The 16,544-nt window shown below is 39.3% G+C and overlaps 1 protein-coding gene across 1 annotated transcript; it reads left to right on the top strand.

The window, feature by feature from the left end:
* Positions 1-3,208: 3,208 nt before the first annotated feature.
* Positions 3,209-12,298, top strand: LOC306641739 (lysozyme-like protein 1; the record flags this gene model as incomplete). Its single annotated transcript, XM_079106983.1, has 4 exons — positions 3,209-3,347; positions 3,793-3,951; positions 11,370-11,448; positions 12,229-12,298. 4 exons carry the CDS (start codon positions 3,209-3,211, stop codon positions 12,296-12,298), a joined length of 447 nt encoding a protein of 148 aa, XP_078963109.1.
* Between the last annotated feature and the right edge of the window lie 4,246 nt (positions 12,299-16,544).

The raw sequence follows: 16,544 nt of genomic DNA, 5'->3' as shown, positions 1-16,544 counted from the left end.
TCTTGTTTCTGGTATCTCTATTCTATTCTATTGATCTATATATCTCTTTCCACAAATACCTCCCTGTCTTGGTTATCACAGCTTTAGATTGTCTTAAAATCAGGTAAAGTAAATTTTTCAATGTTGTGCTTTTCTTAAGAGTAGTTTTAACTATTCTAGTCTCTTTAATTTCCATATATGTTTTAGGATCATTATTTTTATATTTTGAAAGCAATTTTCTGGGATTTTAATTGGAATTCCATTGAACTTATATATCAAATTCAATGTTCAAATCCATGAACATAGTCCTCTCCATTTATTTAGATCTTCTTTGATTTTTTATCTGTTTTATAATTCCCAGCATACAGATCCTACCATTTCACTAGATTTAAATTTAAGTACTTGAGTTTCCTGAATGTAAATAATAATTTTTAAAATCTCAAATCTTTTATTATTGATTCATAAAGATATGAATGGTTTTGCATATTGACCTTGTATCCTTCAAACTTGCTACACATGTGCTGTTGAAGAAGAAAAGGACACTTAATCAGTTCTTATTTTCTCACTGATTATTAAAATTGCTATTTCAAAGCATTTTGAAAAAGGCGTTTGAAGAATAAGGCTATGTTCACAAATTGGAGACATTTCACAGAAGAAGACCCATAAATGTCTCCTATATAAAAGACAAGATGTTTGATCAACTTGAAATAATGTAGAAATTTAAACCTTGCTGAGATACCATGCTTCCTCTCTCAGATTGTCAATATTGAAATTTTCTGGCATCTCTCAGATTGCCAGACAGTGGTGAGAGAGACCTATCTTCCTAATATGAACTCAGGTGGAAGAAATCTGGCAATATCTAACAAAATTACACAATTGCTTTGACCCAGCAATTCCTTTTTTGGGACTTTGTCTTACAGATTGTCACAAAGGTACAAATAACATATTACAAGATTATTAATTATAATGTTTATAATAGAAGAATTATATTTTATGTACCAATATAAAGTGGTAATATTACGTTACATCTGCACAATGTACTACTTAGTAGACATAAAACTAAATTTTATCAAAATCTTTGCATTATTGGCTGATGGAATTTAAGAGAATATAATGATTAGTAGTAATGTATAGCCAATAATCTTCTACTTAGATTTACGTATCCCGATCAGAATTAATTCCAAATCTGTCATTAAATTTGAGCATGGAAGTGAAAGAACTTTGAAACCAGCCCTTTAAAAACTGACTCACAAAGTGTTACAGGAAAGTTTTCAAAAATGATGAAGGCATACTGATCTCAATATTTTATTAATAGCAACTTAATTATAGCAAAGAAATATTGTACTGTTAATAATATTTCAATGTTAACTTCACCTCTATCCCATTTTTTTAATTTTAGTTTTTTTTGTTTGTTTATATTTTTTGTAGCTTGTTAACACAGAGGTACAGAAGTGTGATTTATGATTTAGTGTACACCTACTGATAGTTCATGTTTTGCTTTCCTTATTGGTGGGATCTGTGATAAACTTTGGAGACTTCTACTTTATATAAGATTCTCACTTGTATGGGAGGCCCTGGCCAAGTTCTGTAGTGAAGAGGAGTTTTAAAGGGGAAGATGGAAAAAGAGAGAATGTAGTGATACATACTTCAGAACACAAGAGTGCTGGTGCTATGACCTTAAGTCCCCAAAGGTAGAATTCTAGAATCTCTGGGAGACAGGAAACAAAGAAGTTAAGAACTCTTCTTTCTCTAAGGCTCTAGAGGAAGGTCCTTGAGTGAGAAAAGGATCACTTTTACCTTGTAAGAAACAGAAATGGCTTCAGGGGATGCAGGAAGCTCATGGGAGCTGCCAATCACTGATTGAGTAAGTAGAGCCCAGTTTCTTCCACCAGATCACCTGAGAAATTGGTCCCTGGAGCAGGCACCAGAAATCTGCTTTTTCAATAAGACCAAAATTATTCTGATGAAGTCAGCTGTTCCAAAGAACAGCAGTGGCAGCCCTAACCTGTGGCTTGAAGGATGTAGAACATTAGCTACTGTGAATTGCTGTGAGTTTTGTTCTGATTTATTTGAGACAAGTAAAATTCTAAGGCAGGAGATGGAAACTAACTTTATTCATATCCTCTATATCTTAAATGGTGAATATCTGCCCCTAATGTGATGCTGTAGACCAGGCACTAGCATGCTTTTTCTTTAAAGAGCCAGATAATAAATATTTTAAGCTTTGTGGTCTTAATGGTCTCTGACAAACTTATAATCCTGCCATTGCAGTGAGAAGGCAGCCATACACACTTTATTACCAAATGAGTGAAGCTAGGTTTCAATAAAACTTTATTTGCAAAAGTAGGCCCATTTTACTGACAATTGCTATTCACAGTATATGGTTACCTTACTGCTTAAGTGACTTGAAAGCCCATATTATGATTATCTGGTTTGGTCTTGCTGAAATCTTATTCTTGTTTATAGCCTAGTTGCTCAACTAGGGAGACTAACCCCAGTGATAGAAACTAATAACTGGAGAAGTTTCTAGGCAGGTGCAGAAAATAGTTCTAGATGAAAAGCTGCATGAATATCAAGTTAATATCCTGAGCAGTTAGCAGACATTTCACTTCCCCCTCATTCCACAAGGTTGTTATGTTAGGGAAGTCATATTATTTCAAGGAAGGAAGATCTTGAGGAAAACCAGTAACCAACAACAGATGCAGCTCTTGGTCCTACTCCCATTTTAAATAAAGGGCCTATTTATAGCCCCACCCACCCACCCAACACCATTCTCTCATGACCTATTGTCACCTCTCCCCGCTTGTTCACCAGACACCAGAATTTTTTTTGAATTTTATTTATTTTTATTTTTACTGACTGCATTTTTTATTCATTGTACACAAATGGGGCACAACTTTTCATTTCTCTGGTTGTACACGATGTAGATGAAGGAGTGTTCAATTCTTTGCTTGTCAGATACTAGGAACACAGCATTGGCCCGAAAGTACCTGTGCAGGAAAGCATTAAGACCCCGCAATCCTAAGCCTTCCCTGAATGTTCTTTCTTTCCCTGGATGGAAGTTCTGAATGATTAGAAGTGACAGGAAGGACCTAGGTAGGGCTGTTCATGGCCATGGCTGCTAGATTTTTTAAGTTCCCATTGGCAGCAGACGTGATCTTAGGATGAATCAAGATTGTCTGACTGGTTTCCTGATCTTCGACAGGTTCCCCTCCGACAGGCCTTGGGGATGAAGGCTGCTGCCATCGTGGCCCTGATTGGCTGCCTGGTCACAGTCACGGACTCCAAAATCTATACTCGCTGTAAACTGGCAAAAATATTTGCGAGGGCCGGCCTGGACAATTACCAGGGCTTTAGCCTTGGAAACTGTGAGATTTCTTCATTCTTGTTCTCTTTCTATCCTTGACCTCTCTTTTGAGATGCCATCCACGCTCCCTCCTGTTTATACCCGGGGTTTTCATGCTGTCCCTCCCGGAGGTGGCTGCTAGGTAGTCACATATTCTTCACTTACTCTCTTGGCTTCCTCTCTTTCCTCACCTCCCTGTTCCTGGAGTCCTGTATTTATGATGCCCGCAAGGGAAGGGGAAATTAATGCCACTCCTGTTGGCATGGTGTGAGGAGGACCTGACTTTTAGAATAGGTTGGGCTCAGCCACTGACCGGGTGTGCAGCCCAAGTGCAGCATGCCCCCCGTGCCACTCCTGCACCCCACATGCGCCCCGCGAATGCACCACCTGCCCTGTCCCTCCCCCAGGGTCTACTCGGAGGGGGTGATTAGGTGCTGCGTGCATTTCCCTGGACTTTTCCTCCGCAGGGATCTGCATGGCCTACTACGAGAGCCGCTACAACACCACAGCTCAGACTGCCGTGGACGATGGCAGCATCGACTATGGCATTTTTCAGATAAATAGTTACACATGGTGCAGAGATGCAAAGCTGCAGGAGAAGAACCACTGTCACGTTGCCTGCTCAGGTACAGTTTTGGTTTTGCAAAGATGTCCTCCGGGACAAAGGCAGGAAAGCCGATGGTAGAACAGCCACCCATTTTCTACTTTAACAAAAATTTGGAGTTCAGATTGGCAAGCACATCTCTTCCAGGCCAATCAATGATTCACTAATCCCCCAGGTGTCACTCAGGACCCTGTGACCTACTTGTCCTAAGATGGCTTATTCTTTCTAGGATACCCTTAATAAGGCCTGTGCAAAATCTGGGGAATGGACAAATGACAGTTCTGCCCTTTCCTATAAAAAGATATCTTCTACTTTTGGTAAGAAAGAGAAAGTTCTTTGCCAGCTCCTTTCCTAAACAATTCTCCCAAAGAAGGTAGTTTGAGCAGCTTGGTGGGGAATGAAACAAATGAATACTTTCTACATTTCCTAAGCAGTAGAACTTAAAGTAGAATTCACTTCTGACTCTTCTACTTCCGTCAGTCAAGACACGTGTGGGCGCTGAGGATACCAAGATGCTTTGGGCCTGAGTTCTGCTTTACCAAACCTTTATGCAATGAGAAAGGAGAATGTGTGCTTACATGGGGCTAAAGAAATGACTGTAAACAGGTGTGGATTGATGGCTGTAGGCTTCATGGGAAAGCGATATTAATAAGAAAATCATGGAAAGTTCTGAAGACAAAATATTATTTGACCTGGAACTCGAAGAAAGACAAGAGTTGGGTATTCAGAGTTAGAAAAGAGTCTTTCTAGGCAAAAGGAAAAACAAAAGCAAAGAGCAACATGTGGGAAGGGTTGGGGCATGACCAGGAGTAGTGAGACGTTCTTCTCAACTGGAATAAAGGGAATGTAGAAGAGGATTCCAGAAAGCAGGGTTGGAAATGCTACCTGATCATGTAGGGCACTGAAAGCCAGGCTGAGGAGCTTGTACTGATTTCTTCCTGCCGTAGGAAGCAGTAGAGGTAAGGCAATGAAGCTCTGCTTAAGAAAGACTCATCTGCCTGCAAGGGCATATTAAATAAGCAGCCATTGAAATGGCAAGTGCTTAGATAAGAGATAAAAAGCCCTGAAGTTGGTCATGGCTGGGGGCATGGAGAAGAAGGGACAGATGTAAGAGCCACTGAAGAGGCAGAAGGACAGAATTCAGAGTATGATGGTCTTGCTCGACCCTAGGGGCAAGGAATTGTGTCTATTTCATTGACTCATACATCCTCACTGCCTAAAATGCTGCTTGGCCATTGTAGGTGCTCAATAAATATTTACCTGCATAAAGAACGAGGTACAAGGGCATACAAGTCAGAGAGTCATAAAATATTCTATGGTGAGTTCTTAGGGAACAAGAAATGAACTGTATTTTGATTTGTCTTTGCCACATATAAGATCATTAGTTTGAATGTATAAATGATTGAACAATACATTAATATATCTAGGGAATTGTTCCTATCCCTACATTAATAGGACAAGGTCATGGCCTCCTGAGGCAGATCACACAGGTGTTGATCAGTCCTTAACTTAGAATATTTCGTTTTAGGAACCAAAAATCTATCTCCTCATTGCTTTCTTCCTTTAAATCTGTTTTTCCTTCTGGATATAGTTGAAACAAATTTGCCGTGTTTTATCCATGGAGACTTACTAAGTGTTGGCAAATACTGCATCTCCAGTTTCTGATTTTCTGTGCTGAACAGAAGGTGAAGGTGTCTTCATCTTCCCACTAGGTGACTTTTCAACCCCTCCCTGTTGGGTCAATCACATTAGCAAAGAAATAGCTGGTGGGCACTTGCAAGTCAAAACTGGGGACTAGACAAGAGCATTCACCTGCATCTTTGCTATTTTTACTTTCAACCCTTCTCTTTTAGATGACTTTTTCAGTGAGGAAAATGATTTCACTGTATTTGTCACATATTTACCTTCTCCAATTCCGCTAATTCTGGTGGTGGATTCATTTGGGCATGTAGTTCAATGATTTCACTTTCTTTCAACCTAAAGAATTTCCTATAGCTATTTTGGTTGTCCTTTTGGAGTGAAGATCTAGAGTTCTTTCAACTTTCACTGTCTGAAAAATGTCTCTATTTCATTTACATTTTTAAGGCAGGCTTTATTTTTCTTTCAATTGTTGAAGATATTCCATTGTTCTTCGCTTAATAATGGTTAATAATGGGGAATGAATCGGTAATCTTTTTTTTTTTTTTTTTTTTTGTTCTGGTACTGGGGTTGAACTCAGGGGCACTTAACCCCTGAGCCACATCCCCAGTCCTTTTTTCTTTTTTTCTTTTGAGACAGCCCAGCTGAATTGTAATTCGATAAGCTCTTAAACGTCACTAGAGAAATCCGAGAGTAGTCTTCACAGTATGGTAAGTTAGTCTTACCACCAAAAGCATGGTCCTTCTGGTATCTTTTTTGCATGTTCTAAGGCTTCAGGAAGGTCTCTTCCTTCTAGCTGGTCAGAAATCAAATGTCTCCCGGCCCTGCATGAGCTCTGAAATTGTCCAGCTCCTGTCCTCGAGCTGTGCCTAGGTTCATGGAGCCTTACCCTTCACATACCCCAGTGAGTCTTCAGCCAAAGGCTGGATGGTCCCCTAGCAGGTTTCTCATACTCCTCTTCTGAGTAGCTATGTAAAGATATTCTTCTCCACAAATCTCAGCCGCCATGACCTCTGATCTCTGTTTACCTAGTTTGCCATCCCCTGCCTGGTTCTACCTCCTGGGTCTCTTCTGAGCAGAAAGTCATGGCACACGTAAGAGTCAAGCTCATTTGTTTTTTATCTATCACAGATCGTGACTCTGCACTGCCATTGTTCAATATCTGAAAATATTCTCTTCATATATTTTCTAGTTGTGTACGGGGGAAAGGAAACCAGCTACTCCATCATGGACTTGACTGACTTTACAGGCAGTTTACTAAGGGATCATTGTTCAGTGTGATTCCAATGAAGGCAGCTTGGGGAGAATGTCTATCTGCAAGATGATCTTTGGTTCTAGGGAATTAAAGCGTTGGATGGTTGATGGTTGGAAGTGAAAGAACATTCATAACTGTTTTCTCATCATAAAGAGCATGAAATTTTCAGATATAGCTCTACAATACAAAAAAAAAGATTGGGTTTTTTATCCGAATCACCTCTCAGAGACATGACTCTTTCAGCCTCAGGCCGGAGAGGCTTTAGTTATGAACCAGTCGTTTGGTGCCATGTATTATAGAAGTAGGTACATTTGTCATGGGAACCTGAGAACAAGTCAGCCTTAGGGTAAGTTTACAAGTGATGTGATATTAATATACGTGTAGTGTACGAGAGCACCTCATGTCCATTTCTGAAATTATATAATACCTTCCCATTCCAAGTTGTATTCCTAAAATTCCTACCTATTTTCTTCAAACTACTTAGCCAGATATTTACAAACAGTGTTTGCTATGGTTTGAATGTGTTTCCCAAAAGTCCACGTGTTGAAAACATAATTCATATATGAGTGGTATTTAGAGATGGAGCCTTTGGGGGATAATTAAGATTAGATGAGATCAGAGGATAGGGTACCCATGATGGCATTAGCATCTTCATGAGAAGAGGAAAGGGGATCCCAGCTGACATGCTGGCTCTGTCCCATCATGTAATGCCCTCCCACTTGTTATAATACAGCAGGAAAGCCCTCACATGATGGTGAGCGGATACCAGCGCTTTGTTCTTGGACTTCCCATCCTCCAGAACCATGAGACAAGTAAACTTCTATTCTTTATAAATTATTTGGTCTTAGGTATTTTGTTAGAGTCACAGCAGATGGACTAAGACAATGTTCACATGTATAAATTAAAAGTGTACACATCCATATGTACACACGTATAAATATACATGCACATGGCTTACCAAATTCCTGATCTAAGGGCAATCTTTATTTTCCTTAAATAGCCACAAGCCTTGTTAAATAAGAGATGTTGAGAAAAACGAAGATTATGATTCTTCTATGTAGTCTAGTCCACTTATATTAATCTTATTTCTTATCAACCTGGTGTACAAGTTGGCCTTTGTCACTTTAGAGAGGAGAAAGAGATGTAAACCATGGGCGTGGTAACTGTTACTTGGTTGGGAGGTAGGAGGGTGCTGGGGAGAGAGAGATTTTGAAATAGAACTAACTTTAAAAAAAGCAGTTCTTTTTGAATAGATCGTTGCTGTTTTCTGTTGTTAGATGTGGGAGAATAAACCATTCTATCAAATGCTGCTCGGCCTTCCAGCATAACCCTTTCTTTAGGAATCTTTGACTGGACAGAATTGTCTATTTAAAGTAAATTGAGCAGAAACAATTACTGGCATGAATCCTTCTAAAAATCTGCTGTCTTAGCTCATTTCTGCCCCTCTGCTGCCCCTCTGTGGCGATTTTGTTGTGTTTTACATCTCAGTACTGTGCTAGGTTCATTTCCCAGTTCCCAGCCTCTTCATACACTTTCCTTTCAGTCAAATCTGATGAGCATTTTTAAAACATCTCAATTGTGTAACACAATGCAGTAACAAAGTTGGAGACTGAAAAAAACTGGACACTGTGGTGTTCTCTTCCTGGGTTTGCATCCCCTAAGCCTCCCGTGAATCCTTATAGGGCGTCTCAAGCCAAGCAAACCTTGCTTTTTGTAAGAACCTGGGATGTGCTCCACTCCTGGAATAACAGAATATGATCTGCTGCTTCTTCGCTGCCTATATTCTGTGTCCTTTCCATTCCTTGAGATCTCACTGATTCTACTTTTCCTAGGATTTTATGCCCTACCTTTTCTAAACACAAGCCACAATATCTCAGCACCTATCAAGTGCTAATGTATGCAAATGCAGTACTTCTAAGTAATCTGAATGTGTATCAGATGCCGACCAAACTTGAATATCCTCAAAGGTAAATAAAGTGTTTATATTATTATCAACTTCCTTAATGTATAATATTCCATATGCAGGAAACCTTACTTAACTAAACCAGTATACCAAGGAAAAAGTCCACCTTTAACTAAATTCACAAAACAATTTGGTATTACAGTGCTCTATTGAAATTTCAAAATTTTAGGCTAATATTATTTTGGGGGATTTCTTTTAGGGGAATAATAATAATGCATTTCTATTGTAAAAGTCTTTTAGAAAATACACAGCAAAGATTTAAGAGCATTAATGATCTCATAAGAACTAATTCTTAAAATACTATAAATTTATGACTCTTTTGTTTTCTAAACCAGTGCTTTCCAATAGAACTTTCTGTAATGATGGCAGTATCTTCCCTCTGCACTATCCAATAGGAGAATCACTAACTATGAGTGGCTATAAAGCAACTGAAATGTAGTCAGAGCAACTGAGGAAATGATGTTTTAATTGTTTAAAGCTAATTACATTTATTATGTATTATTTTAAAATTTCCTTCCATTTTTATCGAAGAATGCTTGACATTATATATTTCTATATATTTAAGGTATACAGTGTGATGGTTTAGTGTATGTGTACATTGTGAAATGGTTACTAAAATCAAGTTAATCAACATATGCATTGCCTCTCATAGTTCCCTTTTGTGTGTGTGAGTGTGTGTGTGTGATAACACTTAAAATTTATTCCTCACTTTAAGTATACAATACATAGAGTATTATTAACTACAGTCCTCATTGTTGCACATTAGATCCCCAGAGTTTCTTCACCTTATAATTGACAGTTGGTACCTTTCAATCGACATTGCAACTTCCCCCACCCCTAGCTCCTGGCCACCTCTGTTCTATTCTTCGCTTCTGTAAGTTCAGTTTTTTGGATTACACTTACAAGTGAGCTCACTTGTTATTTTTCTTTCTGTGTCTCACTTCCTTCACTTAGCATAATGTCCTCCAAGTTCATTCATGTTGTCATCAATGTCAGAATTTCATTCTTTTCATAGCTGCATAATATTCCATTATATATCCTATATTCTTTATCCATTTATCTGTCAATGGATACAAGTTATGGCCAACATATCAGATAGTGTAGATCTCAACAAATATTATTACAATATTAGAAATTTAATGCTACATTGGGAACATATATTATTAAACATCCTGTGAAAATACAATTTTGATCCTTCCTTGTTTCATTGTATGATGTTATTATTAATCTCAACATCCTTTGTATGAGGCAGATTTTTCCATCTTAACTTTTATAAATAAATGACAGTAAACCACTTTGGAAACAAATCTTTGTCTAGAGCTCCAATTTCCTTAGGATAGATTCAGAAAGAGCCTCTTTGAGGCTCTTTACCTGTGCTACTCCGCTGCTTTTTCTGAAGAGCTGGACCCATCGCCCTCTCATCAGCAAATACTCTGGAATGCCTTTCTCATCGCACCCTTGTCAACATTAAGCATTATTTAATTCTCTTTTTTAAAAAAAAAATCTTTGCTTAATTGAAAAATGATATCATGTTGGATTTGTGGAATTTTCTGTTCTCGATTGGCAGTCACGGTGGTCTTAAAGGTGGACCCATCCTAAGGAAAGAACATTGCCCCAACTGCATTTGGGTGATGATCAGACAGCCAACCTACTACCTTCTTCGGGGTCTCCCTTAGCTACAGATGGCTCCCTCAGTGAAGGTGGGGAGCCCACACTGGAATGAGTGACGCAGAGGGATCTTCTCATAGCCTGTTGGGTCCCGCTGAGCAACTCAAATGGGCAATATCCACTCCACAGCTCCTGCCCAGGTTGCCTTTAGCTTCATTGATTTCATATCACAAGAGGACATGTCCACCTGCCTGCTCCTGATTCCTCTTTATTTTTTCACAGGTGTGACTATCTAATAAATATCTTGCACCCCCAACACATCCCAGCATCTGCCCCTGGAGAATCCAGCTTGCAACAGATGTGATGTTGAACTTTTTATATTTATTTGATTTTTTCTGTCATATTTGTGTTGAGGATTTTGAGATCTCTTATCAGGAAGCAGGAATGAACACTGATATTGATGAATATATTTCAGTTGAAAGATTTGTTTTGTTAGAAGCAATAGAAAAAGTAATACAGGTTGGTGCATTTGGTTTAAGACTTCAAATTTCCCGCATGTGTAAAATACCTTGGATAAAAATTATCTACATGGCAATAGACAAAAGTTTAATTTTGACCTATAAATAGTTCTTACTTGTCACACTAACTTGAATAGAGAAAATGTGGTACTGTCCCATCTTGCCTGAGTGTTTCTTTAAGATACGAAAATCATTCTCTCATTTTGTCTTCTCTAAAACATTTCCCCCAAGTCCTTCTGAAATTTTAGGCAGCCCCAGATGGGAATGATCTTGTGGGGGATTGAGGGAGCATATTTCATTGGTGAAGAAGCAGAACAGAAGAGAATATGGCTCTGTAGGCAAAGTCATAGCTCTTCCAACCCTCTGGTTCCAAACACAGTGAGGAACTTGAAGAAAACCTGACATAAAGTCCCCTCAAAAAGTAGTCTCAGCTGACCTCATGTCTCCTCTTTTTGCAGCCTTAATCACTGACGATCTCACAGATGCAATTATCTGTGCCAAGAAAATTGTTAAAGAGACACAAGGGATGGACTATTGGTAAGAGCCTTTCTTTAGGAGACTTGGACCGACATGGGCAAAACCTACCGTGTGTCTGTTCATCGTGACTGTGGTGGTTTTTGCAAACTGGCCTCTGTGGCGTGGTCCAACATTGTTAAGTGACTCTTCTCCATTGGTGTGTGGGTGGGTGTTCAGGGAACACAGTAGAGATGACAAGTGCAGGAAGGAGAGGGCCATTGAGCCAGGAAATTTTGCATTTTTACATGAAGGGGTCCCAAATAATGGAGAAGGAGATAATTTCTAATGTGAACCAGGGTCATCCAGTCAATACACCAGAGGAGAGGGAGCATGGATTTGCTCTTGATTTGGATAAGATTTTGGAGGAAAGCAAGATTTTACAGGAAATGAATATGAGCAGCAAGAGAGGAGATGGACTCTTGTGTGTCTTGTACTTGATAACTCAGTGGAACACCAGCACCAGCCATTGGTTAGCTGGGCTTGGCTATCATCTCTGAGGTGGTATTTCCAGTGAACATTGCTAATCAGCCCACCCACGTGGGGAATCCAAGTTTCTCTATAGATTTTTTAAATTAATTAACTAATTAATTAATTATTTTTTACAGACTGCATTTTGATTCATTGTACACAAATGGAGTACATCATTTCATTTCTATGGTTGTACATGATGTAGATTCATGCCATTCGTGTAATCATACATGTACACAGGGTAATGATGTCTGTCTCATTCCACCATTTTAGCATAAGAATATTTGGATTGTCACGTTTCTTTCTGCTGTTCCTGCTTCCCCTCCTCCTTAGGCAAGGCTGGAAGAAACACTGTGAGGGCAGAGAACTATCTGAGTGGAAAAAAGGATGCGAGGTTTCCTGAACTGGAACCCAACCAAGGATGCGTGGCACCGGCTCCCCAGGATTTGCAGTGAATGTCAAAATTCTCGTGTCATCTTGTCTGTTTTCCTCCCCAAATCCCTCCTCAGAGTTGGAGAGGGAAAACTAAGCTACATTTTAAGCAAATAAATATTTCCATTTAAATGTCTTCACTTCACCCTGACTTAGTTTCAATGATGTTGTAATAGCACAAGGTTAAGACTTGAAAAATCACTTCTGGAATGTTCCAGTCCTGGAAGGAATAAGATTTCCATTTTCAATGTGAGGAGACCTGGTTCCTAAAGCTCTGAAATGGCTGCTCATTTAAACATGAGACCTTGGAGTCAAGGAAAGCACATGGTGAGCAACCTTAAGAGGCCTGCCTGCCACAGTTTGATGAACTATGTTCCACACAGGCTTTCTTCTCCTCGTCGGTGCACTCACAGTACATCCCAGCTCAACACTGCCAGAGGGAGTATTTCTGCTTCCTCAGGGAAGTCCTGAGGGAAACTCTTAATGGGACCAAAGAGATGAAATTGTGCTGTTAGCCCAACATCCTGAGACTTCCCCATGTTATTACAACATCCATTTAAATTAAACCTGTCAAGTTCAAAAACCACTTAGGCATTCCCATGACAAAGTTGTTTTCAGCCTTAAACCTGCATGTTTTATTAGTTTGGCCAGGAGTCTGCTGTCCATCTAAAGGGACTCTGATTACCTCTAGCAGTGGGCTGAGGATCTCAGACCCCAAAGAGATATTCCCAAGATGCCTTTTGCTACACTCATGGGTGACTCCCTCTAATGGTCCACACGGCAGGGTGGCTCTGCTCCTGGGTTTTCTCTTGTCCAGTTATCTGTCCATATGTATCTGTCCTAGAGCAGAGTGGCTTGAAGCTGACTTATTCTAAATTTAGGTGAAAATAGTAGGCTCACATTGAATGGAATCAGACCTAGAGAATACACTAAACTGAGGATTGTTACACCAACAAATAAGCTTATCACTTACAAGGTCGCACTGATCAGGTTGACGGATCCCATGATAGCACCTAAAGCACCCTTCTGCACACTCTTGTTGACAGCTGCCCAGGTTTTACTGTGGGTTCACTGCATGCCCACCAGCTTTCTAATATGTACAAACTTGAAAAAATCTATATGAAAAAATGTTCAACATCTTTAGTAATAAGAGAAATGCAAATCAAAACTACACTAAGATTCCATCTCACCCCAATTAGAATGTCGATTATCAAGAACACAAGCAACGATAGGTGTTGGAGAGGATGTGGGGAAAAAGGTACACTCATACATTGCTGGTGGGACTACAAATTAGTGCAGCCACTCTGGAAAGCAGTGTGGAGATTCCTTAGGAAACTTGGAATGGACCCTCCATTTGACCCAGCTATCCCACTCCTTGGCCTATACCCAAAGGACTTAAAATCAGCATACTACAGAGATACAGCCACATCAATGTTCATAGCTGCTCAATTCACAATAGCCAGACTATGGAACCAACCTAGATGCCCTTCAATTGATGAGTGGATAAAGAAACTGTGGTATATATATACAATAGAATATTACTCAGCTATAAAGAATGATAAAATGATGGCATTTGCAGGCAAATGGATGAAATTGGAGAATATCATGCTAAGTGAGATAAGCCAATCTCAAAAATCCAAAAGAGGAATGATCTCACTGATAAGCTGATGGTGACACTTAATGGGGGGTGGGAGGGAGACAAGAATGGAGGAAGGAGGGACTGTATAGAGGAAAAAGAGAGGTGGGGGGGTGGGGGGAAGGGAAAAAATAACGGAATGAATCAAACATCATCACTCTATGTAAATGTATGAATATGCAAATGGTATGCTGTTACTCCATGTACAAACAAACAACATGTATCCCATTTGTTTACAATAAAAATAAATTTTAAAAAAAACTTGAAAAAATCTTAACTGAAACTTGTTAAAAAATAAATAAATAGTAGGTTATAATCCTGGGACCATTTAACAGGCATCATGAACCATGGTGAAAAAGCTTCTGAAGCTCATATAAGGATTGAAAAATAACTCCATAAGATGACTGGGAAAATATTTGAAAAATATAGAATCCATTAGGCCCCACTAAGTCAATAATCTGTGCTTACAGAAACCCATAAATATGCATTTTTCACTATTATTTTCCAGCCGTCCATCTGTCTCGCAGTCCCCATTCTTAGCCAAATCTCCTGCTTCGTTAAAACCGATGGCACCAAGTTAATGAGAGAGGTTGGCATGTGCCTGGCGCCGGCCATTCAAAGGCTAGGGGGAAGATTTAAAAAAAACAGAAGCCCAACTCCAAAAAATTCAAGGTAATGGGAAATTGGCTGACCTTACAATTTGATTGATCCATTTTTAGCAAAACTCATGAAATTTCAAAGCAGGCAACCCTACTATTTACTTTCTCAAATGCTTTATTTATTCAGTGTTTCTATAAATAGTAATTTAGAATGAAAAATGTATTTTCCTGGATAATTTTCCACAATATCCTCAGAAATTCAAGAGGGAAAGATTACTTCTATCTCTGGGTTATCATTATTTAACCAAAGTGCATTAATGATGAGCCACATCTACATTCCCTATTATAGTTTCTAAGACATTTGGAAGTAGGTTTTTATTTTCTCCTCACAACTACTTCATCAGCAGGTTACCAGATCTGTTAATCAGACTGTTGGATATTTGAGTGCAGAGAACAACTTATTTTGGTGTGTTCCTTCTCTGGGGACTCAGCTGCCTGACTCTTGGAACCCTTCTCCTCCAGCATCTTTGTCCCTACAGATCCCAACTTGTTCTCTGTCATTTCTTAACACTCTCTGGTCCAATCTGCCATTTTTTCTTGCTGCCTCCTGAACCCAATATACCACTTCCCCTTGGGTGGCTTTGCTTCAGATTTTTCCCAAGTTGGCAACCTGGGACATTCCCTGTGGCCTAATCAAGCCCAGCCCGGTTAACATGAAGCTCTGTTCCTCCAACTCCAGTAGGTCTTTCCTCTGAATTCATGTCTCGTATGTACTTTAGGATTAGGTCAATAAGCTCCTTGAAGTCTACACTCTAAGCCACATTTCTTACTTTGCAATTTTTTTTTTTTTTTTTTTTTTGGTGCCAGGGGTTATCAGGGTTTGAACTACTGAGCCGCAACCCCAGCCCTTTTTAAATATATTTTATTTAGAGACAGGGTCTAAGCTAAGTTGCTGAGGCTGACTTTGAACTCGTAATCTTCCTGCCTCAGCCTCCCAAGTCACTGGGAGTACAGGCATGCACTACCCTTTCATAATTTCCCATAATCCCTTTGGCAATGCTAAGCATATAATAGTTACATTCTGAAAGATTGGCTGTTAATTGCTGGAACCGATGGGCATGTGGAATCATTGAAGAAGTATGAATAAGATTTTGCATTTAGGACACTTTTGTTTTCAAAATACTCCTTGTAACAACTTTGAGTAACATAATTTTCATTTTACACAAATCACTGAGATACAAAAAGGTTAACCATCTCCCAAGGGTCATCAGTGGGAGTCTGTCTCCCAAGGATCATCAATGGGAGTCTGGGAAAACTCTGCTGCCCTATATGAATCTTCAGAATTCAGAGAAAGGAGGTAACCTAGTTCCTTTGGGGACAGGGAGTGCCAGAGTCCCTCAGCTGTATTCGATACATCTATTTCCTTGGCACAAACTCTAGCCACACCCTGAAAGATCTGTAGGGACCATTTAATATCTTCAAGATGAATGAAAAACAAAGATTTCATTAGGAAGCCTAGACATTTCTTCTGTGTTCCCAAAGTGGAAGAAAAATCATCTAAATTTCCAAAACTTGAATTCACAATAAAATATATTACTTTTTCCAAATAGAAAAAAATATCACATTTTAAACATAAGATGTTTTAAATGTGAAAATAATTTCTTCCAACATAAGACAAATGGCCACTATAGACCCACTTCCTTTCCATCATCGTACTGGGACTTCCAGGACCTGTGAGTCCTCTGCAATGCCTCTGTATTGAAGAGTGTGCATCATATGAAGAGGCACAATGTTGTACGCCTTCCAGAGTCCAGCATGGACCCTCAAGCTGCTAGTAGTCCTTTATATGCAATGATGTCACAAAAATTCACACAACCAGCTAGCAAAAGAGTGTCTGCCTACCTGGGAAAGCTTCGGATTCTGTTCAGGGAGGAATCCTCAGTATAGCAGAAGTGTATTGTTTTACTCAGTTCTTTTTTTCA

The sequence above is a fragment of the Sciurus vulgaris genome (assembly GCF_902686455.1).
Source record: "Sciurus vulgaris genome assembly, chromosome: 12".
Lineage (NCBI taxonomy): Eukaryota > Metazoa > Chordata > Mammalia > Rodentia > Sciuridae > Sciurus > Sciurus vulgaris.
This window is presented reverse-complemented; position numbering and strand designations above follow the sequence as displayed.